The 26,429-nt window shown below is 37.7% G+C and overlaps 2 protein-coding genes across 2 annotated transcripts; one reads left to right on the top strand and one right to left on the bottom strand.

Annotated features, from left to right (window-relative positions):
• Positions 1-7,220: 7,220 nt before the first annotated feature.
• On the top strand, positions 7,221-10,255 carry LOC134211887 (DNA replication licensing factor Mcm6). The gene is made up of 4 exons (XM_062689249.1): positions 7,221-7,454; positions 7,516-8,549; positions 8,791-10,007; positions 10,063-10,255. The coding sequence occupies exons 1-4, from the start codon at positions 7,363-7,365 to the stop codon at positions 10,165-10,167; spliced, it is 2,448 nt and encodes an 815-aa protein (XP_062545233.1). The 5' UTR covers positions 7,221-7,362; the 3' UTR covers positions 10,168-10,255.
• A 9,050-nt stretch (positions 10,256-19,305) lies between these two features.
• LOC134216019 (proliferating cell nuclear antigen) lies at positions 19,306-20,474 on the bottom strand. Its single transcript, XM_062695057.1, has 3 exons — positions 20,316-20,474; positions 19,747-20,252; positions 19,306-19,689 (listed from the first exon to the last, which is right to left on the bottom strand). The coding sequence occupies exons 2-3, from the start codon at positions 20,240-20,242 to the stop codon at positions 19,403-19,405; spliced, it is 783 nt and encodes a 260-aa protein (XP_062551041.1). The 5' UTR covers positions 20,243-20,252; positions 20,316-20,474; the 3' UTR covers positions 19,306-19,402.
• Between the last annotated feature and the right edge of the window lie 5,955 nt (positions 20,475-26,429).

Raw genomic sequence — 26,429 nt, forward strand, 5'->3', positions numbered from 1 at the left:
CGACTGAGATCTTGATGGGACATATTTTACCAATGTGTGAAGTTGATACGTCTAATGCTTTATGTTCGTATTTCAGAGATATCTCCGGAACCCAATGTCTAATTGCAAAAACAAAATACAATGGGTTCAATGGCAAAGTCATAGCTTTCGTTTAAAGATAAAATCATGCAAATTGGTTTACAGACGGCTGAGATATTTATGTGACATTATTTTGTTAGTTTTCTGAAAATACACTTCATGTTCGTATTTCTCACATATCTCTGGAACCAAATGTCCGATTGCAAAAAAAATTGAACTCGTACAATGACAAAGTCATAGCTTTCGTTTAGTGTTAAAATCGTGCAAATCGGTCCACGGACGGCTGAGATCTTGATGTGAGATTTTTGTAACGCACACACATACGCACACACGCACACACGCACACACACACACACATACATACATATGCTCAGTTCGTCGAGCTGAGTTGATTGGTATATACGACTTCGGTCTCCGAGCCTCGGATAAAAAGTCGGTTTTTCAAGCGATCTTTATACCCTTCTTAGGATGTAAGAAGGGTAAAAAGGATATTTCTGGAAATTTAACAATTTTGAAAAAATACAAAAAGACTGCAGATTTGATTTGCCGCCTTAAATGGCAATATTACAGCTTCTGTTTAAGCCCAAAGAGTTCAAATCGGGTCATAGACGGCTGAGATATTGGTGTGACAATTTTTCATTAGTAGTCTGAAAATATGTCTCATATTCGTATTTCACAGATATCTCTGAAACCGAATTTCCGATTGCAGAAAAAAAATTAATGGGTCCAATGACAAGAACATAGCTTTCGTTTAAAGATAAAATCGCACAAATCGGTCTAAGGACGACTGAGATCTTGATGGGACATATTTTACCAATGTGTGAAGTTGATACGTCTAATGCTTTATGTTCGTATTTCAGAGATATCTCCGGAACCCAATGTCTAATTGCAAAAACAAAATACAATGGGTTCAATGGCAAAGTCATAGCTTTCGTTTAAAGATAAAATCATGCAAATTGGTTTACAGACGGCTGAGATATTTATGTGACATTATTTTGTTAGTTTTCTGAAAATACACTTCATGTTCGTATTTCTCACATATCTCTGGAACCAATTTTGAACTTGTACAATGACAAAGTCATAGCTTTTGTTTAGTGTTAAAATCGTGCAAATCGGTCCACGGACGGCTGAGATCTTGATGTGACATTTTTGTAACGCACACACATACGCACACACGCACACACGCACACACACACACATACATTCATATGCTCAGTTTGTCGAGCTGAGTTGATTGGTATATACGACTTCGGTCTCCGAGCCTCGGATAAAAGTCGGTTTTTCAAGCGATCTTTATACCCTTCTTAGGATGTAAGAAGGGTAAAAGGATATTTCTGGAAATTTAACAATTTTGAAAAATACAAAAGACTGCAGATTTGATTTGGCAATATTACAGCTTCTGTTTAAGCCCAAAAGAGTTCAAATCGGGTCATAGACGGCTGAGATATTGGTGTGACAATTTTTCATTAGTAGTCTGAAAATATGTCTCATATTCGTATTTCACAGATATCTCTGAAACCGAATTTCCGATTGCAGAAAAAAAAAATGGGTCCAATGACAAAAACATAGCTTTCGTTTAAAGATAAAATCGCACAAATCGGTCTAAGGACGACTGAGATCTTGATGGGACATATTTTACCAATGTGTGAAGTTGATACGTCTAATGCTTTATGTTCGTATTTCAGAGATATCTCCGGAACCCAATGTCTAATTGCAAAAACAAAATACAATGGGTTCAATGGCAAAGTCATAGCTTTCGTTTAAAGATAAAATCATGCAAATTGGTTTACAGACGGCTGAGATATTTATGTGACATTATTTTGTTAGTTTTCTGAAAATACACTTCATGTTCGTATTTCTCACATATCTCTGGAACCAAATGTCCGATTGCAAAAAAATTGAACTCGTACAATGACAAAGTCATAGCTTTCGTTTAGTGTTAAAATCGTGCAAATCGGTCCACGGACGGCTGAGATCTTGATGTGAGATTTTGTAACGCACACACATACGCACACGCACACACGCACACACACACACACACATACATACATATGCTCAGTTCGTCGAGCTGAGTTGATTGGTATATACGACTTCGGTCTCCGAGCCTCGGATAAAAAGTCGGTTTTTCAAGCGATCTTTATACCCTTCTTAGGATGTAAGAAGGGTAAAAGGATATTTCTGGAAATTTAACAATTTTGAAAAATACAAAAAGACTGCAGATTTGATTTGGCAATATTACAGCTTCTGTTTAAGCCCAAAAGAGTTCAAATCGGGTCATAGACGGCTGAGATATTGGTGTGACAATTTTTCATTAGTAGTCTGAAAATATGTCTCATATTCGTATTTCACAGATATCTCTGAAACCGAATTTCCGATTGCAGAAAAAAATTAATGGGTCCAATGACAAAAACATAGCTTTCGTTTAAAGATAAAATCGCACAAATCGGTCTAAGGACGACTGAGATCTTGATGGGACATATTTTACCAATGTGTGAAGTTGATACGTCTAATGCTTTATGTTCGTATTTCAGAGATATCTCCGGAACCCAATGTCTAATTGCAAAAACAAAATACAATGGGTTCAATGGCAAAGTCATAGCTTTCGTTTAAAGATAAAATCATGCAAATTGGTTTACAGACGGCTGAGATATTTATGTGACATTATTTTGTTAGTTTTCTGAAAATACACTTCATGTTCGTATTTCTCACATATCTCTGGAACCAAATGTCTGATTGAACTTGTACAATGACAAAGTCATAGCTTTCGTTTAGTGTTAAAATCGTGCAAATCGGTCCACGGACGGCTGAGATCTTGATGTGACATTTTTGTAACGCACACACATACGCACACACGCACACACGCACACACACACATACATACATGTGCTCAGTTCGTCGAGCTGAGTTGATTGGTATATACGACTTCGGTCTCCGAGCCTCGGATAAAAAGTCGGTTTTTCAAGCGATCTTTATACCCTTCTTAGGATTTAAGAAGGGTAAAAGGATATTTCTGGAAATTTAACAATTTTGAAAAATACAAAAAAACTGCAGATTTGATTTGGCAATATTACAGCTTCTGTTTAAGCCCAAAAGAGTTCAAATCGGGTCATAGACGGCTGAGATATTGGTGTGACAATTTTTCATTAGTAGTCTGAAAATATGTCTCATATTCGTATTTCACAGATATCTCTGAAACCGAATTTCCGATTGCAGAAAAAAAAAATGGGTCCAATGACAAAAACATAGCTTTCGTTTAAAGATAAAATCGCACAAATCGGTCTAAGGACGACTGAGATCTTGATGGGACATATTTTACCAATGTGTGAAGTTGATACGTCTAATGCTTTATGTTCGTATTTCAGAGATATCTCCGGAACCCAATGTCTAATTGCAAAACAAAATACAATGGGTTCAATGGCAAAGTCATAGCTTTCGTTTAAAGATAAAATCATGCAAATTGGTTTACAGACGGCTGAGATATTTATGTGACATTATTTTGTTAGTTTTCTGAAAATACACTTCATGTTCGTATTTCTCACATATCTCTGGAACCAAATGTCCGATTGCAAAAAAAATTGAACTCGTACAATGACAAAGTCATAGCTTTCGTTTAGTGTTAAAATCGTGCAAATCGGTCCACGGACGGCTGAGATCTTGATGTGAGATTTTTGTAACGCACACACATACGCACACACACATACATACATATGCTCAGTTCGTCGAGCTGAGTTGATTGGTATATACGACTTCGGTCTCCGAGCCTCGGATAAAAAGTCGGTTTTTCAAGCGATCTTTATACCCTTCTTAGGATGTAAGAAGGGTAAAAAGGATATTTCTGGAAATTTAACAATTTTGAAAAAATACAAAAAGACTGCAGATTTGATTTGGCAATATTACAGCTTCTGTTTAAGCCCAAAAGAGTTCAAATCGGGTCATAGACGGCTGAGATATTGGTGTGACAATTTTTCATTAGTAGTCTGAAAATATGTCTCATATTCGTATTTCACAGATATCTCTGAAACCGAATTTCCGATTGCAGAAAAAAATTAATGGGTCCAATGACAAAAACATAGCTTTCGTTTAAAGATAAAATCGCACAAATCGGTCTAAGGACGACTGAGATCTTGATGGGACATATTTTACCAATGTGTGAAGTTGATACGTCTAATGCTTTATGTTCGTATTTCAGAGATATCTCCGGAACCCAATGTCTAATTGCAAAAACAAAATACAATGGGTTCAATGGCAAAGTCATAGCTTTCGTTTAAAGATAAAATCATGCAAATTGGTTTACAGACGGCTGAGATATTTATGTGACATTATTTTGTTAGTTTTCTGAAAATACACTTCATGTTCGTATTTCACAGATCTCTGGAACCAAATGTCCGATTGCAAAAATTGAACTCGTACAATGACAAAGTCATAGCTTTCGTTTAGTGTTAAAATCGTGCAAATCGGTCCACGGACGGCTGAGATCTTGATGTGAGATTTTTGTAACGCACACACATACGCACACACGCACACACGCACACACACACACACATACATACATATGCTCAGTTCGTCGAGCTGAGTTGATTGGTATATACGACTTCGGTCTCCGAGCCTCGGATAAAAAGTCGGTTTTTCAAGCGATCTTTATACCCTTCTTAGGATGTAAGAAGGGTAAAAAGATATTTCTGGAAATTTAACAATTTTGAAAAATACAAAAGACTGCAGATTTGATTTGGCAATATTACAGCTTCTGTTTAAGCCCAAAAGAGTTCAAATCGGGTCATAGACGGCTGAGATATTGGTGTGACAATTTTTCATTAGTAGTCTGAAAATATGTCTCATATTCGTATTTCACAGATATCTCTGAAACCGAATTTCCGATTGCAAAAAAAATTCAATGCGTTCAATGGCAAAGACATAGCTTTCGTTTAAAGATAAAATCGCACAAATCGGTCTAAGGACGACTGAGATCTTGATGGGACATATTTTACCAATGTGTGAAGTTGATACGTCTAATGCTTTATGTTCGTATTTCAGAGATATCTCCGGAACCCAATGTCTAATTCCAAAAACAAAATACAATGGGTTCAATGGCAAAGTCATAGCTTTCGTTTAAAGATAAAATCATGCAAATTGGTTTACAGACGGCTGAGATATTTATGTGACATTATTTTGTTAGTTTTCTGAAAATACACTTCATGTTCGTATTTCTCACATATCTCTGGAACCAAATGTCCGATTGCAAAAAAAATTGAACTCGTACAATGACAAAGTCATAGCTTTCGTTTAGTGTTAAAATCGTGCAAATCGGTCCACGGACGGCTGAGATCTTGATGTGAGATTTTTGTAACGCACACACATACGCACACACGCACACACGCACACACACACACATACATACATATGCTCAGTTCGTCGAGCTGAGTTGATTGGTATATACGACTTCGGTCTCCGAGCCTCGGATAAAAAGTCGGTTTTTCAAGCGATCTTTATACCCTTCTTAGGATGTAAGAAGGGTAAAAAGGGATATTTCTGGAAATTTAACAATTTTTAAAAAATACAAAAAGACTGCAGATTTGATTTGGCAATATTACAGCTTCTGTTTAAGCCCAAAAGAGTTCAAATCGGGTCATAGACGGCTGAGATATTGGTGTGACAATTTTTCATTAGTAGTCTGAAAATATGTCTCATATTCGTATTTCACAGATATCTCTGAAACCGAATTTCCGATTGCAGAAAAAAAATAATGGGTCCAATGACAAAAACATAGCTTTCGTTTAAAGATAAAATCGCACAAATCGGTCTAAGGACGACTGAGATCTTGATGGGACATATTTTACCAATGTGTGAAGTTGATACGTCTAATGCTTTATGTTCGTATTTCAGAGATATCTCCGGAACCCAATGTCTAATTGCAAAAACAAAATACAATGGGTTCAATGGCAAAGTCATAGCTTTCGTTTAAAGATAAAATCATGCAAATTGGTTTACAGACGGCTGAGATATTTATGTGACATTATTTTGTTAGTTTTCTGAAAATACACTTCATGTTCGTATTTCTCACATATCTCTGGAACCAAATGTCCGATTGCAAAAAATTGAACTCGTACAATGGCAAAGTCATAGCTTTCGTTTAGTGTTAAAATCGTGCAAATCGGTCCACGGACGGCTGAGATCTTGATGTGAGATTTTTGTAACGCACACACATACGCACACACGCACACACGCACACACACACACATACATACATATGCTCAGTTCGTCGAGCTGAGTTGATTGGTATATACGACTTCGGTCTCCGAGCCTCGGATAAAAAGTCGGTTTTTCAAGCGATCTTTATACCCTTCTTAGGATGTAAGAAGGGTAAAAAGAAGAAAACATCATTTTGGTCACTCCTTTTTTATCCGTCTCAAGTTCATGTTAAGCGATTGGAATATGTTAGTATCTCAATTACAATCAAACTTTGGCCGCAGGACCTCAAGATTTCCGTTTGAACCAATTTAAACGTGTTTCAGGTGCATGTTACGAAGAGTTCTATAATGCATGTTCTCCTGCATACTGGCGTCCAGCAGGCACTTTGGTAGATAGCTTTACATTTTAGATAATTTTAAAGATAAATAATAGTTGAATAGCCGCTAGAGTTGAGGTAAAAACATGCAATGATCATACTTTCGATAAAAATTTTCCTACACATTATCTAAGATTGATCGAAGAAGCTCAGGATTGTCCAAAATATGTACATGTCCAAAATATATCATTTACCCTAGTGCCTAAAAAATGGTCGGTGCGTTTTGTTACCAAGGAAACAGACAATATATCAAGACAAAATTTTCAAAACGACTTATCTGCTTTTGTAAACAAAGATTCAAACGACGATTTCAATAGGTAGGGGGAGTATTCCGCTACCTGTTGATGGTGTTGGTTTGCATGGGAGAGCTATCAGATTCGTCAAATCGTCGTTTGAATCTTTGTTTACAAAAGCAGATAAGTCGTTTTGAAAATTTTGTCTTGATATAATAATAAAGAAAGTTGAGTAAAAAAGTATCTAATTTGATACTTCTTTTTTTACCGTGTAAAACAAGATCCACAGAAATATCGCACAGATCTAATCTGTCATTTGTCAAACATCAACAAATGGTTTTGGCGCCATTTCTTGTTTGTGAGGTCACTCAAAATTCAATTTGAACATCTGCTACGGCGTGCTGCAGTTGTGTGTTGTGAAGAATAATAATTATTATTACAATAAATTTAGTTGCATAAGTAATTCTTGTAATTAGTAATTAGTGCAAAATGGATGTAGCTGACGCGCAAGTGGGACAACTCCGCGTGAAGGACGAGGTGGGCGTTCGTTGCCAGAAACTGTTCCAGGACTTTTTGGAAGAGTAAGTTTTTAAGTGGTTTTATATTTTGATGTAAGTTATAAATGCATGCAATATTTCTTAGATTCAAGGAGGATGGAGAATTGAAGTACCTGAAAGCTGTTGCTGATTTGATAAATCCAGATCGTTCTACCTTGGAAGTAAGTTTCGAGGACGTAGAAAAGTACAACCAGAATCTAGCAACAACCATTATCGAAGAGTACTACCGACTTTTCCCATTTCTGTGCCAAGCGGTTTCGAACTTTACAAAGGATCGTACTGAGCTGAAAAAGGATAAAGAATGTTACGTATCTTTTACGGACGTACCAACGCGCCACAAAGTACGAGAATTGACAACATCCAAAATTGGTACTTTGATTCGAATTTCCGGGCAGGTTGTACGTACTCATCCTGTTCACCCGGAACTCATTTCTGGTACCTTTGTCTGCTTGGACTGTCAAACTGAGATTCGGGATGTTGAACAGCAATTCAAGTTTACTAATCCGACTATCTGTCGGAATCCCGTATGTGCCAATCGACGTCGTTTCATGCTGGAAGTGGACAAATCCCAGTTTATCGACTTCCAGAAAGTTCGCATCCAAGAGACGCAAGCGGAACTCCCGAGAGGATGTATTCCACGCTCGGTAGAGGTCATACTACGTGCGGAAATTGTCGAAACCGTCCAAGCGGGAGATCGTTATGATTTCACTGGAACATTGATCGTTGTTCCCGATGTTGGTGCATTGCAAATGCCAGGAGCTAAAGCCGAGATCGGGTCTCGTCATAAGCAGGGAGACAATGCCGTGGAAGGCATTCGTGGATTGAAAGCGCTTGGCGTCCGCGATCTTAACTACAAGATGTCCTTCCTGGCATGCTCGGTACAGGCAACCTCATCAAGGTTTGGTGGAACGGATTTGCCGATGAGTGAAGTGACGGCTGAGGACATGAAGAAGCACATGACCGACGCTGAGTGGAACAAGGTATACGAAATGTCCCGCGATCCGAAACTATATCAGAACCTTATTACCAGTCTGTTTCCATCGGTCTATGGGAACGATGAAGTAAAACGAGGAATTCTTCTAATGCTGTTTGGAGGCGTTGCAAAGACCACTCATGAGAGTAAGTTTTTCAATATTTCACCCTATCTATCCCGCATAACAATATATTATGTATTCACTATAATTTATATTGCAAATTAGGTCTGACATCATTTTTGTAGCTCTCAAAAATTGATAGGAATTCATAGAAGCTCTAATTCATTCGTATTGCAAGGCTGTCAGATACAAGAATGGTTATTCGACCATTATAGGTGGATTACTTTTACTAATTTAAAGTTTACCTTTTTGGTTATTTTCTTCAGAAACTACTCTCCGTGGAGATATCAATTGTTGTATTGTGGGTGATCCCAGTACGGCAAAATCTCAGTTCCTGAAGCAAGTGGCAGATTTCTCACCCCGAGCGGTCTATACATCCGGAAAGGCATCATCCGCAGCTGGTCTCACTGCTGCAGTTGTGAAGGACGAGGAAAGCTACGACTTTGTGATTGAGGCTGGTGCGTTGATGTTGGCAGATAATGGAATTTGCTGCATCGACGAATTTGACAAGATGGACCCTCACGATCAAGTTGCCATCCACGAAGCCATGGAACAGCAGACCATTTCAATTGCCAAGGCTGGCGTGCGAGCCACCCTCAATGCTAGAACCTCTATTCTGGCAGCCGCTAATCCCATCGGTGGTCGGTACGACCGTTCTAAGTCACTCCAGCAGAACATTCAGCTCACAGCGCCGATTATGTCCCGTTTTGATTTGTTTTTCATTTTGGTTGATGAATGCAACGAGGTCGTAGATTACGCGATCGCTCGAAAGGTTGTTAATTTGCATTCACATATTGAAGACCTAATCGATCAGGTTTACACACGTGAAGACGTTCTCCGTTATATCATGTTTGCACGTCAGTTCAAGCCAATTATCACCCAGGAAGCGCTCGAGCTGCTGGTTGAGAATTACGGTCATTTGCGGCAGCGTGACACTGGCACATCTGGCAAGAGCACATGGCGAATTACCGTGCGTCAGCTGGAAAGCATGATCCGGCTTAGTGAAGCCATGGCTAAGTTGGAATGCTGTGAGGAAGTAACAGAGAAACACGTCAAAGAAGCATATCGGTTATTGAACAAATCCATTATTCGCGTTGAGCAACCCGATATTCACTTGGACGATGAGAACGATGCAGAACTGGCAGCGATGGCGATGGATACTGAAGAAGGCACCCCGCAATCGGACACTAACGATCAAAACGGACATGTCGAAAATGGTCACGAGAATGGCGTCAACGATGTTCAAAAGAAAAAGTTGGTTTTGTCGTTCGAGGAATATAAGAATTTATCCAACATGCTGGTGCTGCACATGCGCACGGAAGAGGCACGATTCGAAAGCGAAGAATCACAATCAGAAGGCGTGAGAAAATCCGAATTGATCAATTGGTACCTGGAGCAAGTAGCCGAACAAATTGAGACCGAAGAGGAACTTGTGGAGAGGAAAACTCTGGTCGAGAAAGTCGTAGATCGATTAATGTACAACGTATGTATAATAAAGAAATATTCGCGTGTGGAAACTAACATTTCTCTTCTTACAGGACCAAATTATTATTCCACTGAAAACCGTTACATTAGGAGACAAAGAATCACAGGAAGAAGACCCTGTTCTTGTTGTTCATCCTAACTACATTATTGAAACGTAATTGGAAAATATCTCGTTTTTATAGACAGTTCATATTATTGATAAGTTTGCAGCATGATAATTCAAACATAAGACTACGTTTTACCTGAGTTGTGAGTGTTTTGCTGCATAAAACACAAAACCGAAATTTCCTTGAGATAAGTTAATAGGTAAGTAAGTATGCAAACGTGCCGAACAAATTGATAATGTTTATATTTCATTTGGGGGGAATGACGGCTTTGGCAGGTTTTGTTCTATTATTGGCAGGGGTTTTTTTTATTACTGACCAGGCTCAAATTTGGCCTAAACATTCTTTGCATATCAAAGAATATTGTGGCCAAATTTCATGAAATTTGGTCGACAAAAACCCCCTGCCAATAATAGAACAAAACCTGCCAAAGCCGTCCTTCCCCCTACTTGTTTAAGTTTTGAATAACAAAAATATAATAACCACTTTTACTCTTGTTTGAAGCTGCATTTGAGCGTAAATAGGAATGTTTTGCGATAAGAAGAATCTATGTTTAGTGAGCTGAGATGGAAAACGAAACAGTTCCCTTATAACAAGAAAACTTCGTTTTTCAACTTAGGATGCACTATGACTATACTTAAGTCGAGAATATTTCCCACCATATCGCATAAATAACCGATAAAATCCATTGAAAATTTTAACAAAAGTTCTAGCCATTGCGACTTCCCCAATAATAGTCTACGCATCTGACTTTTCCCCAAATCCCAACATGTTTGGGAACGAGAACAAAGGGAACCGCAGCGACAATTGTCCTGTATGGTTTATTACGTGAGGTGAGGCGGAGGTGAAGAAATTGGCCCTAAGTCTACACTGCCGTGAATCGCATATTTGTCCTATCTTTGCTGGGTTTCCTATTCATATGGGACAAATAAGCGGAGGTGAAGAAATCGACCCTTAGTCACAAAAAGCGACTTTGCATATGTACTTAGTTTTTCCAAAATTAAAAGGTCCTAACTTTTCTAACTTAGTGGACTGTACTTTTGGGAACCGCGGAATTCTTTTGTCGTAGTGGCTAAACGAGTGAAGAATCCTCTTCGAGTGGACGAGTTTCCAATCGGGATATTAGTGAAAAAAGAAAGTCGGAAAATTATTCTTAACTCTTCTTCTATTTCTTCCTCTTTCAACTAATATATGGTTACTCGTAGCTCAGTAGATACGGCACTGCACTTCTACTGTTGTCGGTGTGTCGGCTCAGCTGTGATCGCTTTGCTGACTGTCGTAATCGGGAATTGCAAGCTATTTGCACTTCTTCTCTGTTTTGCGCGTTTCGCGTCGTTTCTCCCTTCTCATGCACGGTGTCGCTATCGAATACACTCAAAATAATTGTCACTTTAATTCCACTATAAAAAGTCATGTAGACTTTAAAAATCGAAACTTTCATCGGCCTTACTGGAAACAAATAAAACTTACGCAAATCAGAAGTGCATCTTAATAAGAAATGTAGTGAAATTCATTAGAAAACATAGAAAATAATATCTATAAACGCTTCTAGTGAATTCTACTCATGAATGTATGGAAAATATATGAGTTGGGTTCTCAGAGCGAAATGTATGTTTATTAACAATCGCTAATGAAACATTTAGCAGAAGCATTATGAGAACGATTTGCAAAAAATATGTTTGAGTGTGAATTAATTTTCTACTCCAGTTTTTAGCCCTCGTCCGCTTCTAGTTGACGGGATATCAACTACAGGGAAGGGATACTATAGAAAAAAATTATCGAAGCTTCACTTGAAATTTAAGTACATGGCCAAACGAAAATTCACCTAAATTTTATTTTATATTCTAGTGAATTAAGAATACCGTGGACCCCCGGTAGTATGACCGCTTTTAATCTGAACACTTTTTAATTTGAACCCGTTGGTTTGAACATCGTTCAAATTAAAAATGGTTCAAACGTCATTTAGCACGTGGAATCGAGAAAAGATAAATGAAACATCGTGAAACGGAACGCAGAATCAAAACAAACCAGCAAAGAGAGCGGCCAGAAACCAGTTTTTCTGATGCAAATAGAGTAACCAGAAGTTCAAATTAAAAATGAACCCCGTTAATTTGAATGAGGTACCGTTCAAATTATCGGGGTCCACGGTAATGAGTGCCATCACTAATGAATCATTCAACTTTTACACCCAAAACTACATGGAAAATATCTGCATATGTTTTCAAGTAGCTTCTAAGTGAAAATTATTTTGAGTGTAGACTAACGCAAAATGAACTCCCCCAAGAAATTATGACGTTTGAGCTTTTGTTCGAGAAGACGAACCGCTCAAATGTCAAAATCCGTCGGGTGAGTGAATTCGATGAACCCCTGCATAAGTCTATAGTGATGATGATTCCTTGAAATGGGACTTGTTTATACCACAGACAAACAGACATAACACTCGTCAAATTTCGTTGCGCGTTGCGTTGCGTTGCGTTGTAACGGAGTATTTCGTAGATTGCATACTGATAGTTGTCATGTATATTCTTTACCTTTCTTACCCCAATTGCTTATGGATTTCCATTTGGGATTCAATGGAAATCCAATTGGGGGTCCAAAATGATAAAACATGAAAGCTATCATTGCCGGCCACGCCCATCTTCTCCGTTACTAGGAAAGGGAAGGAAGTGATGATATGACATCTACTTAACGAGAGGCCAGCGACTCACCGACGCCCTCATAGATGTCAAGGAATTGGATGGTGGGTAGGGTATGTGGTTTAGGAGTATCATTATAAGCAAATGATAGAATATTTGTGGAAATACGTTGGGAGTGACTTTGCTAAGAAATTTATGTCACTCCATTATCCTTGCCGATGATTTTCCTCGGATGGGGCGAAGGTATTAGCCTTGCCCTGGCTAATAGCCTAGGTTTAAGCGCCTTTGCTCGCTCTCTGAAACTAAAAAAGAGCAAAAAGAAATTAAATTCCCCTCCCCCCCTGATATGATAATGATTTTGATCAACAAATAAATTCTAAGTGGATGAATACATGATCAAACGGCTGCAAACAAGCCTCTATTGTCGTAGCAGAAGCAAACCCGCCTCAATACGACAGGCAGAAGCACATGTTTGTGATTCAAACGCGATCGACTGTTGTTCAATTTCGATACACATAGTTGGGTAGAGAGAAACGATGTGTTTGTTAAAAAGGTCTATTGCTGTCCAAAATCGAAGTTTTTCGTCCGGGACAAGATTTTTCTTTGACTGTGAGTCAAAATGGAAAATCGACCGTAGTGAACATGATTAGAAGGAATACGATAAATATAATAAATAGTTTATCCAAATTTCTTGCCAGCATCGTCAATCAGGAGTTTATGCGTCCATTCTCGTTATAGTCCAGGATATGTTCAGCTAACTGATAATACAAATATCATGAAGAGAAAGATAATAAAACTGCGTATGCATATACAAATGTCAAATCACGGTGAACACGAAGATAAATGATTTAAATGTAGAGGGAGGTCTCATTGCAGAATAATACAGATTTTCTTTGTATATTAAACAACAAACAACAAAAATATCGCTGATTGATTGACTGGCAGTGCAGTTCACACTGGAATAAATAAAAAAAATCAACGAACAAATAAAGGGGGAATTTTGTATTATATTTAAATTTTTAGAATGAATAATCATGACTTAATTTACTTTATAGCTCCTGAGCGATCATACTATAAAATGGCTCACTGTATGAATCAATACAAGCTGTTCAGCACATATAGCTCAGTGATCTTACCTTGAATGGAGCCATACTTATCCTTTACCCGGGGCACTCACTCAGCGAGCATCTCTTGATCACTCCCTTACAATTGAAATCGCCAGAGCACTAGCTCCAGATTGAAGTCCAAATGAATAGTAGTTCCCGTAGTCCACTCTAGCTCGACCATGAATTTGACGTTAAGGGTGTTGGTGCCTTCACCTACGACGGATGCTTAATAAATTCTTGTTCCAACCACCGTTGAGCCTTTTTTGAGGAAATTGTCACTATAGAGATAATCTTATGGAACCGGAACGACAATAAAAAAATGGAAATCACAACTTGTGGAAAAAAAGCTGTAAAATTTTGACAAGAGGTGAAAAACGACCGTTCACGCGCACAGCCTACTAATCTTCCGACATAACACTCGTCAAATTTCCATCGTTTACTGATTTACTGGTCAATTCAAATAATCATTAGTTGGCCAATCGATCACTCGTGGCGCGCGCATCGTTTTTGCTCGAGTTTGACGTTTGCTCACTACCGCCATCTGGTTCGTGATTTGCCCAACTAACTGAAATCAACAGATGTCGTTACTGTTTGAACGACGATGAATTTGATGAGTAAATGTTCAATGTGTTATGTCTGTTTGTCTGTGTTTATACTATTCGTTTCGTCATTGTCTCAGTTCTTGTTCGCAAGGATGTTATCGATCATTTAGTAATTCGCGTTCGACCATTTAGTAGTTTTTCAACAACTCATTCCAGAAGCTGAATTTCAAAATGTGTTGTATGGTGGACTTCTAGTGTGAAGGTTTCTCTACAACTGTGCATAACGGTTCGTTGCTAGAACTCAACTGATAACGGAGTTATAACGCTAGTTGTAGTAAATTGAACTAAATGATTGGAATATTGTTATGATTTAGTCTAAATGACTGAAGCTATAGCTGTAACTCCGTTACTAGTGGAATTCGAACAATGAATCATTAGACAGAGTTGTAGAAACACCTTCGCACAAGAAGTCTTCCATACAACACATTTTAAATTTCAGCTTCTGTAATGAGTTGTTGAAAAACTACTAAATGATCGAACATAATGATGACATCACATTAAATTTTTTAAAGATTTTTGACAGGCATTTTAAAATAATTTTGGGTTATTGAAGTTGTAACCAAGTTTAGATTATTTACAAGTGTTTCTAATTTACAATTTGGTTTGTCTTTTTCTTGCCTACCTACTACTCGCAGAGAAAACAAAAAAACGAACCCCGAAAAATGTTCGTGAAGCTCCGCAAGTCATTCGAGTTAATTTGCTAAAAGTCATAAAACAACCTCGGAACATGTTTCTCACTGATGTTCGAGCAAGACCACAATTGTTTATTGTTAAAGTGTGTATGTCAAGCCAAATCTATCCATTGTATTCGAAGTAATCACAAATACTCGCGACCGTGATTTTTACTCCCGAACAAAATACTGCCCTGCTTTTTGTTTTTGCTCTGCCCGTACTCGCGAACACAGCAAACGCCAGAAAAATGCAGGCAGTAGGTTTGCGCGAGTGTGGCATTTTTGGTAGGCCAAATTACACTCGTTTCTTACTCGTGAAGCGAGTATTTCCACCACTCCCTGGCGGCATAGTCAAATCACTCGAAATCCATTTCTCAAGCCAACACTTCAACACGTGTATGTATAGAACACTTTCACATTAGAGGAGCGTGAGTATTTAGAATGTCTGGCGGCTATACACATTCTTCATCAGCAACTGTACTGATCAAGTGAGGTTGTGTAAGCTATTTGCCAGTCGGTCGTCAAGCTCAGACCCGACCGCATTGCGTAGGCAAGATCACGCCACTCAGGTTCAGTTCAATCAAAGTTAATTGCCTATTTCCGGGGATTAAACCACCCGACTTGGACACTAATTAAGCCGCCAGACATTCTAAATACTCACGCTCCTTTAATGTGGACATGTACTATACACATGTGGAAGTGTTGGCTTGAAAAATGGATTTCGAGTGATTTGACTATGCGTCCAATTTGGGAAATCTCGAACTCAGTAGCCGCTAGGTTGCGAAGGCCGACGGAGGTCCTTCGTAGCTTAGCTGGTTAAAGCACCAGTCTAGCGTATGGTGCGAACGGTCATGGGTTCGAGTCCCATCTAAGGGAAAGTGGTTACCTCCAATACATCTTCCAAATCAATATCTTCCACATAACTTACAGAAATCCCAACTTTTTTTTTGCTCTGTACATATTCACATATGAGTTTTCACAACATTGTAAATAATAGGGCAAAAGGGTCACTATTTTAATCGCACTTTGGATTGAACATAACCTCGAACACAACTGTCAAACTGTTGTTGTTGTGACTTCGAGTCGAGTCAAGTACGAGACACTGAAGACGACCTTACTGTTGAGGTCGAAATACGTATCTGTCAAGGTACAATTAAGTGGTGGAATTCAATGGGACTGTACAAACTCGTCTTATGACAAGTGAAGACATTCCACTAAAAAGCTCAAAATAAATTTCTTAATAATAATTTATTAAAACTGACATCTCTCTGCACCTTAAATATTTATCATAAAACTATGCCCAAACTGTTTAGGTAGAGCTACTTTATTTTACCCGAGTCGGTAAAAATTTACTGAGTTTTTGGACTACGGATCACCCAGTAATTTCAACAGCAATATTTTTCTAATTTTTCATTACCGAGTTTCCAGCATAAACGAAAATGTCATATAAATATGAACATAACTGAGTTAGTCAGTAAATTGCCTTATAAGCAGGAGGTCGTGGGTTCAATTCCAGGCTCGTCCCTTTCCTACTTTGTATTTCTATCTTAGTTCTTTCTGTGTTTCACGTTCTACCAAAACGATTCCTACTGTTATAACCTTCCACACAATCCCAAAATCTCCCGTGGCACCTATGAGAGGTCGTAGAGTTCTCTGCATCTTTCTTAAGTAGGTGTCTAACTAACCATCCTTCCCCTTCCTCAGCATTCGCAAGGACGTGGCCAGGACAGACCTCGATTATTGGAGAGTGCATTGCTTCCATCTAAGAGATAGTGATTAGTCCCAAATCAATATCTGTGGTAACGGATGAAAGTGATGCTACTCTCATACATTAGTCTTGGCTTGTACCACCTACGAATTTGTGCGAATTGCTCAATGCTAATGCTAATGCTAATAACTGAGTTAGTCAGTAAATGAGGATTTGTTTCTTGGAAAAAAAATACTGACTGGACAGTATATTTAATAAATGTTCATTTGCATAAAATAAAAGTATGGAGAAAAACAGACTGGCTAAAATCTGGCAGAAAATCTCTCACTTATCATCATCATCACTCACGGTATGTAGCATAAAATAAAAGATAATCAATACCATAATTCGGAAAGCTATACTCCATAATAAATTCTTCTAAAAAGTTGCAAAGGCAGAAGGCACCAGTTCTCATGATGCATTTCAACTTGCTTTACACAGCCGGGCGATCTGTGGCTGAGTTTTGTAAAACTCACCTGCGACGTCTGCAAGTCAAACAAAACAAGCTGTTAAAGATGATCTTCGACTTAAATCCGTGGTTTTCGACACACGATCTTCACCAACTAGCGGAAACTGAACAATTATCGACTTTGTTCAGAAGATGTCAGACAAGTTCCGGCGCTCCTGTGAAGTATCAACAAATCCGCACATCGTGAATCTTTTCCCCTAAATAATAAAACTGTGATAATCCAATATGTAGTTAATTAATAAGTTAAATGAATTTCTAGGGTTTTTGTCATTAATTTTCCCTATCAAATAGACTGTCTCAGAAACATTTTAATTCTCCATTGGGAAATGATTAAAGAGCAGCTGTAAGTAAGACAAATCTCTGCTAAACACATACATTATTACCCATTAAATTAAAAAAATTAATAAATAATATAACTGATCCAAATAGCTCTAATACTAATTCCGACCATCGAAGCACTTCAGAGTTTGATTTTACAGGAGTGGACTATGAATTTCATGATTTTTTAGCAATCTATCGCTTAATATTGAGCCTTTACCTTTCTATCTTACTTCTTTCAAGTAAGATTTTTTATTTGTTCTCAATGTTAATTATTGGACGTTCAACTAAGGGGCGTTCGCCAAGGGCGCTGAGAGTTCACGCTACGGATCCATATCAGAAATAATGACTCACGACACGATACAGTTGTAGGGGCCCTCCTTAGCCTAACGGTAAGATGCGCGGCTTTAACCCTTTATAAGGCAGTGGCAACTATATTGCCACCGACAAATTATATGTTTTTCTATTTATTAACAAGAGCTCTACTTAGGTCGATACAAATATTTAAAATCTATTTTGTCCCCCCCTCCCTCGGATTTTTTTTTGCCAAAAAATAATATTTTGAGGGGGCAACAAAATAAAATTCTGATAATTTTGATACATTCTTTCAAAATTATCAGAATTTTATTTTGTAAATAAAACATTCTTTAACAAATCCGAGAAGTTTTTTGATTTTTTTTTTTTTTTTATTATTATTTTTTATTATCCCCCCTCCCCCTTGACCTTTCGGTGACCAGTAGGACATAAAGCAAATTAAATATTTGTAACGGCCTTATTATTTCCCATGTAGGGGCTTCCTAGTAATACCCCAGATGAATTTGAGCCATGAAAAAAGTGAAATGTCAATTTGAGAACAGTTTTTTTACGAACAGATCGTAAGATTCGAGTGGAAGAAGGATTTTCAGTTATAATTCGTTAAAAAACGACAAAGATTATATTTTTTCCTGTTGGTATTCATTATTTCGAATCTCCTGTGTTAGATTATTACGTGATTAGCGTGAAAAAAGCTTTGCCTTTCTGTATATTTGGTTTTTGGATTTTTGACGAAATTGTGTTTTTTCCCAAGGGTCCCCCCTTGGGAACAAAAGCGCAAAATTTTTTTTTTCACTTATAATGCGTTTTCCGACTAGGACTCTTCACCAAAAAATAAAACGTGCCTTGATTTGACTGATTTTACGTAAAACCTAATTTAAAAAAATCTTTTATTTATTTTTGTTGTTGCCTGTTTTTTCGCTTGCCGGGTAGTGGCAACTATATTGCAACCAATGTGGTCCCGCTTGACGGGCAGTGGCAACTATATTGCCACCAATTTTTCAATGTTTCTGAACTGTTTAATGTATAACAAACATACATTGAGTTTAATACCATGTCAACTTTGTGTCCTATTGTTGTTTTTGTTAATTTATTGCTTAGATTCGTCTACCTTATAAAGGGTTAAAGCAAGACCATGCTGAGGTTGGCTGTAAAAGTATAAACGTGTTAGCCTCATGATATACAAATGCAAAAATGGTAATTTGGCTTAGAAACCTCGCGATAAATAACTGTGGAAGTGCTGAATGAACACTAAACAGTGGGGTGGCTAAATGAGTGGTAGAAGAGGTTAAGGAAGTGATATTAAATAAGCATTAAATAAAAGCTCGTGGTTACATTATCCTTATTAATAACATAAAGATACTTAAATCTATTCGTCTTGCAATGCAGATCGGTATCAGAAAAAAAAAATACAAAAAAAATCCTAAGTTAATTCTCATCATCCTCAATTTTCGGTGCCAGATAGTACCGAATGTGTCCTAAATCTTGAATCTTGTATTCTACCACCAATGGAACATCGGCGGACATAGACAGCTGCACTTGGCTAGAGAGTGGCGTAGCTTTAGTGAAGGAATTCAGGTACCGACAGGCAAACGTGAGCGTTACTGGTTCTTGCATTTCGATGACCACCGCTTCCTCCTCCTTGTCCACGGAGGAAGTCTGTGCCAGTTTAATATTAGCTGATCCGGCATCACCGGATGCGGAGAATTTTACACCTGTTAAAATAATGTTATGCTTCAGCATAATTCAACAAAAAAAGATAGATTTATTACCTTCTTTAGTGCAAGAAATGACTACAGATTCACCAAACTGGGACAAATCTCGACAAATACGGGCAAATTCGATGGCCGGCATCCGTACAATGCAAGCATAATCCGTTTCCGGGATTCCTAAGTGTTCCTGATCAAGGTTCATCAACTTCATTTCGTAGTCAGAAACCTTCTCTTGATTCTGGGATTCAAACATAAACGTAACCGTATCCGCATTATCCTGAGCTTTCATGGTCACCGTATCGTCATTATTAGCGCATTTCATGATTTTAGACATGTTGGCCAAGTTCATGCCCATCGACAAGTTTCGGTCGCAACGGTACTTGTCGAAACCATCCGAACGAAGGGATAATGAAACCAACGATACGTGAGAGTTGTCCATGGCCTGAAGCTGAATTCCAGAGTCACTGCAGTCAAAAGTGGCCTCGTTCAGAAGGTCCTTGATAGCTTCCAGGACCTTCTTCAGCGTAGTGCTGGCAACAAGACGAGCTTCGAACATCTTGGGGTTTCTGTATGAATATTCATAGTTTTTAAATAACAGTACTACAGTAAAACAAATAAATAATACTTACTATTAGAGTATATAACTTAGAAAAATGAATCTAGTGAACAAATCGACTAACACGTCTTTTCTCGTAAAAGGCAGCGAATAAAATGATGTAGCTGTTACCAAATCGCGGGACAAGCCTGAGAAAAATGAGCGCGAAACAAACAGATGCTTAAAGTGACACTGACAGAAACGATATCCACATTCTTGTGTGTCAAAATAGTGAATAGGTTCAGGCGATATTTACACGGCAAAATAAAGAACCTGAAAACAAATTAAAAATATGGAGCTATTTACACACCGGTAGAATTCTCATTCTACGTGATAAACAGGTAGGTTCTATCTGAGTTTTTGATAGAATTCGCCTGTCACGTAAGTTTCATTTGAATTTTCTTAAGCATTTTTAGCAAATAGCAAAATTTACCTGAAAATTCAGGTGATTCAACTATATGACGTCCAATACTTTTTTCGATTTTGCTTTCCACTGGGACCATCAAAAGCGGTCCCAACTCGACATGTTCACATTTTTCATCAATAAGAGGGCAAACTAAAAGTTCAAGAAATGCCAGTGTTGCTAGTTTAGATCTGGGGCTGCGGATAGAATCAAAGCCATTGTCAAATGGTGCAGTGCGCCGAATGAACACTTTGACGTTTGAGCGGTGCGCTGTTTACTAAAAATGAACACCTTTTCATACATCGAAATCTTTCTAAATGAATTTCGGCACCGCTCAAACGTCAAATAATGAACATATGCACTGCCCCATAATCTCCAAAGTGAGCTTTCAAAAAGCATCCATCGCATCGAGAGAGGTTGTTAGAATTTTGAGCATAGCTGAGAGAGATGACGCACGTACACGTATAAATCAACTCATGCTTATAATAGTTCATTTCAAACAAATTTCAATTTAATGGTGTCATTTTAAATCTATCGACGAGTTCAATATAAGTGAACAATAGAAATTATTTTTACATTAGGATTGTTAATTTATACAATGCAGTAAATTGACAAAATCTTTGCAATTAAATAAATAAAGATTAACATAATGATAATTCAATTTGAGATAATCGTAACGTATACAGTACATTGCACAATGGTCCTAGAGTCGAATCTAGCAAGACAAAAATGTTTGCGCCAAAACTATTAGTTTTAGATATATAGTGTCTTTGGGAAAAAAATTTCATATTTTTTGACGATTTTTTTCCTTGTAGTGAAATTAGGGTGGTACCTATATTTCTGAAGTTCATAATATCAACTTTTTAATTTTTCGGTAAAGACTTGTGCAATGTTCCACAAAGTTGTAGAGCAATTAATTTTGAGCAACTTGGCCAAAGAAACTATCACTTATGGTCCACAAGTTATGAGCTTTTTCAATAAATACGTTAGGGCGGTCCTAAAAATCGGTATTCTTCACATAAATTTTTATACATTCATTTCTCGCATAAACTTTGTTCCGAGCACTTTTAGGACTTTTGAAGACACATTTTTGTTAAAGAACCATGGATCTATCTCTTATAACAAAAAAGTTATTCGAGTTTTTGTATGAAAAACATGTGTTTTTCATATGCGTATATTTCAAAATGGAGCAAACCGATTTTCAATCTATTGGTTCTATTCGAAAGTGTTGGAATATCAGATAGTGTGCGACGCTTCGCTGTAGATCGAAGATGGATAAGAAGCGGGCGCCGGTTAGTTGAGTTGCTCTTTGGTATAGATTAAGGAAATTTGTTATGGATTATTGTATATACCTATTGTTGAATAAAGAGAACTGCAGCTGCTGGCAGAAGTATCAGTCAGTAGCCTGCCGTGGTGTAGAGAGGGAACTCTAGTATTGTTTTGTTCTTTGTGAGGGGGTTCCCTTCCTATGGCCAACAGGTTATGGGCCCAGGAACGATTCCCTGTCTCCACCTTGGTGAGATGTTATGGCCGTCGACGTTATCGCAGTGGGATCATGGATCGGCCGCATAAGTCGCGTGGCGCAGTGGGATCATGGATCAGCTACGTAAGTCTTGGGTAGCGCTGGACGGAATTCATCAGGAGGTTGGAACGTTCGGTAGGATGCTGGCTGGTCAACAGGAGTCCGAGAGGAGCGTCGGAACATTCAGGAGCTGGTCAACAGGGTGCTGTGCAAACGTCGGATAGAGGCCATTTGTACGGGCAACGGATTGGACCAGGAGGAATTGTTCGGCGAGGAGGAGCTCTGGACTAAAGGCTTGGTGTTAGGAGGAGCCAGGACAGTAGCGACGCGTGCTCACTAATGAGGAGTGTTGGAATATCAGATAGTGTGCGACGCTTCGCTGTAGATCGAAGATGGATAAGAAGCGGGCGCCGGTTAGTTGAGTTGCTCTTTGGTATAGATTAAGGAAATTTGTTATGGATTATTGTATATACCTATTGTTGAATAAAGAGAACTGCAGCTGCTGGCAGAAGTATCAGTCAGTAGCCTGCCATGGTGTAGAGAGGGAACTCTAGTATTGTTTTGTTCTTTGTGGGGGGTTCCCTTCCTATGGCCAACAGAAAGCTCGCATTTTTCTGCGTTTATGGTGGGAAAAGTGAGAGAGCGTTTTTTGTACAAAGCGTTTTATTTCATTGTAAAAAAAATATGTTTTTAATCTAAAAACGGCTATAACTTGATAAATAAACGAGATAGGTCCATGGGTCTTCAACAAAAAGATGTGCCTTTAGAAGTTCTAAATTTTTGTTTACCGAAAACCGTTTTTTTTAAATATTATTAGAGTAGTGTGGGGCAAGAGTACGCACTTAGTTTTTAATCGATCATGTGGCCCTTATGAAGCAAGCTTCTGCATTTCAAATCAATGTCGACGATTCGTATACCCTTCCTCTATGTTACCCAGTGGAAAAAATATTGAAATTATTGTGATTCGTTTCAGTAGAACCCTTATTGCAAGACCACCGGTGGGGTAAGAGTGCGCATCGGGTGGGGTAAGAGTACACATTTATCCAATCATGTGCTTTAAGTATATATTAACACAAATAAGAGTTAAAAACATTTAATTGATGTTTAATGAACATATATTAGGGAATGTTTAAAGATTACGTAACTCTTAAAGGAGGGGGGGTCCCAGAAATGTGAACTTTCATACTAAATAAATACCATTATTTACTTGTTATAGTTTAAAAACTACAGAGGTATAATATATCAGGTTTCGCGTGGCGTAAACAAAGGAATCCAGAAGTCCAGTCCAAAGAAGTCCACCAATCACGTAACGTAAAATATGGCCATTTCATAACCCCTCCCCCCTATCTCACACTTTTTGTATGAATCCTCTAAAAATTATATGGATCGTCATACATCTCGCAACCTCTCCCAGATAAGCATTGCGTAATTTATGGATGGTTCTTTTGATTAAATGAAACTATCATTTAGATGAAATTGTCTTTTCGTACTATGTTAAGGTGTACAACAAGTCCTAATACAATTTCTTAAATTCGCTTCAGTGCTTTGTTCGCTAAGTCCTTTCTAACACCAAATTACTTCAACTTATCCTCAAAACTTGTAATAATTTTCGATTTCTATCCCTTATGTCTTAGTTGTGGAACTATACTCTTCAGAGGTAGTCTTATTTCGGCCAAAGATACGGATTTGACATCAGAACTTGAAGATTCACATGCGTACTCTTGCCCCACCCGTCCCTGCGTACTTTTACCCCACAGTCCTAAATTTTATTCAAGTAATGGTTTTGACTTCTTGGAAAACCAACCGGATTGGTGTTCGGCACCATAAAGTGCTCTATATAATAGGTTATTGAAATGGTATAATGTTCACCTGATTGATCGTATATATGGTTATAAAATACTAGTCGCGAAAACATAATTATTTTTAGTAAAGTGACCAAAAAATTATCTAACTCCACATGATAATAGTAGACCAGAATACCTGTTAAACTGATGCAGTGCTGCTAGTTTATCTATTTTTATTACTTCAAAAAATCGAAAACGTACTCTTACTCCACGCGCACTCTTGCCCCACTCTACTCTATGTATTGATTTTTGAGGGATACTTTGTATGGACCACATTTAGAACTTTTAAAGACACATCTTTTTGTTAAAGAACCATGGACCTATCTCGTTTATTTATCATCTTATAGCCGTTTTTTTTAGATTAAAAACATATTTTTTTCAAAATGAAATAAAACGCTTTGAACAAAAAACGCTCTCTCAGTTTTCCTACAATGAACGCAGAAAAGTGCGAGCTTTTCAATAGAACCAATAGATTGAAAATCGGTTTGCTCCATTTTGAAATATACGCATATAAAAAAAACACATGTTTTTCGTTCAAAAACTCGAATAAATTTTTTGTTATAAAAGATAGATCCATGATTCTTTAACAAAATGTGCGTCTTCAAAAGTCCTAAAAGTGCTTGGAACAAAGATTATGCGAGAAATGAATGTATAAAAAGTTATGTGAAGAATACCGATTTTTAGGAACCGCCCTAACGTATTTATTGAAAAAGCTCTTTACTTGTGAACCATAAGCGATAGAAAAATGTTTTTTTCGGTAAAGTTGCTCAAAATTAATTATTCTACAACTTTGTGGAACATTGCACAAGTCTTTACCGAAAAATTAAAAAGTTGATATTATGAACTTCAGAAATATAGGTACCACCCTAATTTCTCTACATGAAAAAAAAATCGTCCAAAAATATGAATTTTTTTTCCCAAAGACACTATATATCTAAAACTAATAGTTTTGGCGCAAACATTTTTGTCTTGCTAGATTCGACTCTGGGACCATTGTGCAATGCGTCATTCAGCCTTCTACACTTAATTTCACGCATAAAAAGCAGAAGAAGGTTGGAAGTTCACGTTTTCATATTAGCAGAGATCAGCTAAAATACGCGTTATCTTTTTTTAATGGCCCGCCACTATCTCCCACACCAAGAAGCTCATTTTCGTAGCTCCCTGGTAATGGACGCATCTATATTTTTTTCAAACATTATAATTTAAAGAAATAACAAAAAACAAAATTTAAAAAACAATTTAATATGTATGCTACGCTATGTGTGATGGACTATTTACAACAACATTTATGAATAGGTTATATCCAGTGGAACTTGGTTCCTTTAAAGGGTTTCCTAATGTGCATTTTCAAAGAATTGATAAAAAATTATTACCTTTTTTATAAAAGATTGTAAATGTTTACAATTAAGACTTGCGATTGATACTGTTCAAATTATAAAAGTAAGTTGATATTGGACTTAAAATGTTGTTTTAATCTGGTTTTAATCGAATCACGATTGTTAATGGTTTTAAAATGTTCTGGAAGGAAGTTGCATACAGATGGGCCATAAAAGGAAATTCACATTTAGCCCAAACAGGTGGTAGCACTTGAGCGCAATAGATTACTTGCAAATCGAGTATTATGTAGGTATATGGTTTTGTGTCGTAAAGTTTTAAAGTTTTTTTAACACGTCGTGGATAAACAAGCATGTATTTAATTTGCATAACCCACGTAGCGGTAGGATATTGTGTGGCAAATCAGTATAAAGTTGAACAGTAGGGTAAAGTCGGGGTAGCTGGTAAATAATTTTCAGACATCTGTTTTGCAAAATTTGTATTTTTTGTAAATTTGATTTACTAGCATGACCCCAAATTATAATTAGATATTGCATGAGTGAGTGTATGCAGCCATAGTTATACGGTTATACTTCAGAAAAGCGCTTCTTGGTACGTAGTTTTTGACTCGATACATAAAACCGCAAAATGAAGCAACTTTTTTTTCTATTCAAATTTGCTCTAAATGATCTTTCCATGACAGTATAGAATCGAGTATTATACCGAGATGGGGCCCTTCTTTAGCCGTGCGGTAAGACGCGCGGCTACAAAGCAAGACCATGCTGAGGGTGGCTGGGTTCGATTCCCGGTGCCGGTCTAGGTAATTTTCGGATTGGAAATTGTCTCGACTTCCCTGGGCATAAAGTATCATCGTGTTAGCCTCATGATATACGAATGCAAAAATGGTAACTTGGCTTAGAAACCTCGCAGTTAACAACTGTGGAAGTGCTTAATGAAAACTAAGCTGCGAGGCGGCTCTGTCCCAGTGTGGGGATGTAATGCCAATAAGAAGAAGAAGTTTATACCGAGATATTTAAAGCTTTTCACTTTCTCTGACTCTGTAGA

The sequence above is a fragment of the Armigeres subalbatus genome, chromosome 2, assembly GCF_024139115.2.
Source record: "Armigeres subalbatus isolate Guangzhou_Male chromosome 2, GZ_Asu_2, whole genome shotgun sequence".
Lineage (NCBI taxonomy): Eukaryota > Metazoa > Arthropoda > Insecta > Diptera > Culicidae > Armigeres > Armigeres subalbatus.

What these genes read in the sequence shown, in the direction of transcription:
- LOC134211887 (XM_062689249.1), top strand. Translation starts at nt 7,363, where the DNA reads ATGGATGTAGCTGACGCGCAAGTGGGACAACTCCGCGTGAAGGACGAG. An exon ending in TTCCAGGACTTTTTGGAAGA is followed by an intron (nt 7,455 to 7,515) that starts GTAAGTTTTTAA and finishes AATATTTCTTAG; the next exon opens with ATTCAAGGAGGATGGAGAAT. An exon ending in TGCAAAGACCACTCATGAGA is followed by an intron (nt 8,550 to 8,790) that starts GTAAGTTTTTCA and finishes TATTTTCTTCAG; the next exon opens with AAACTACTCTCCGTGGAGAT.
- LOC134216019 (XM_062695057.1), bottom strand. Translation starts at nt 20,242, where the DNA reads ATGTTCGAAGCTCGTCTTGTTGCCAGCACTACGCTGAAGAAGGTCCTG. An exon ending in CATTTCTTGCACTAAAGAAG is followed by an intron (nt 19,690 to 19,746) that starts GTAATAAATCTA and finishes TTATTTTAACAG; the next exon opens with GTGTAAAATTCTCCGCATCC.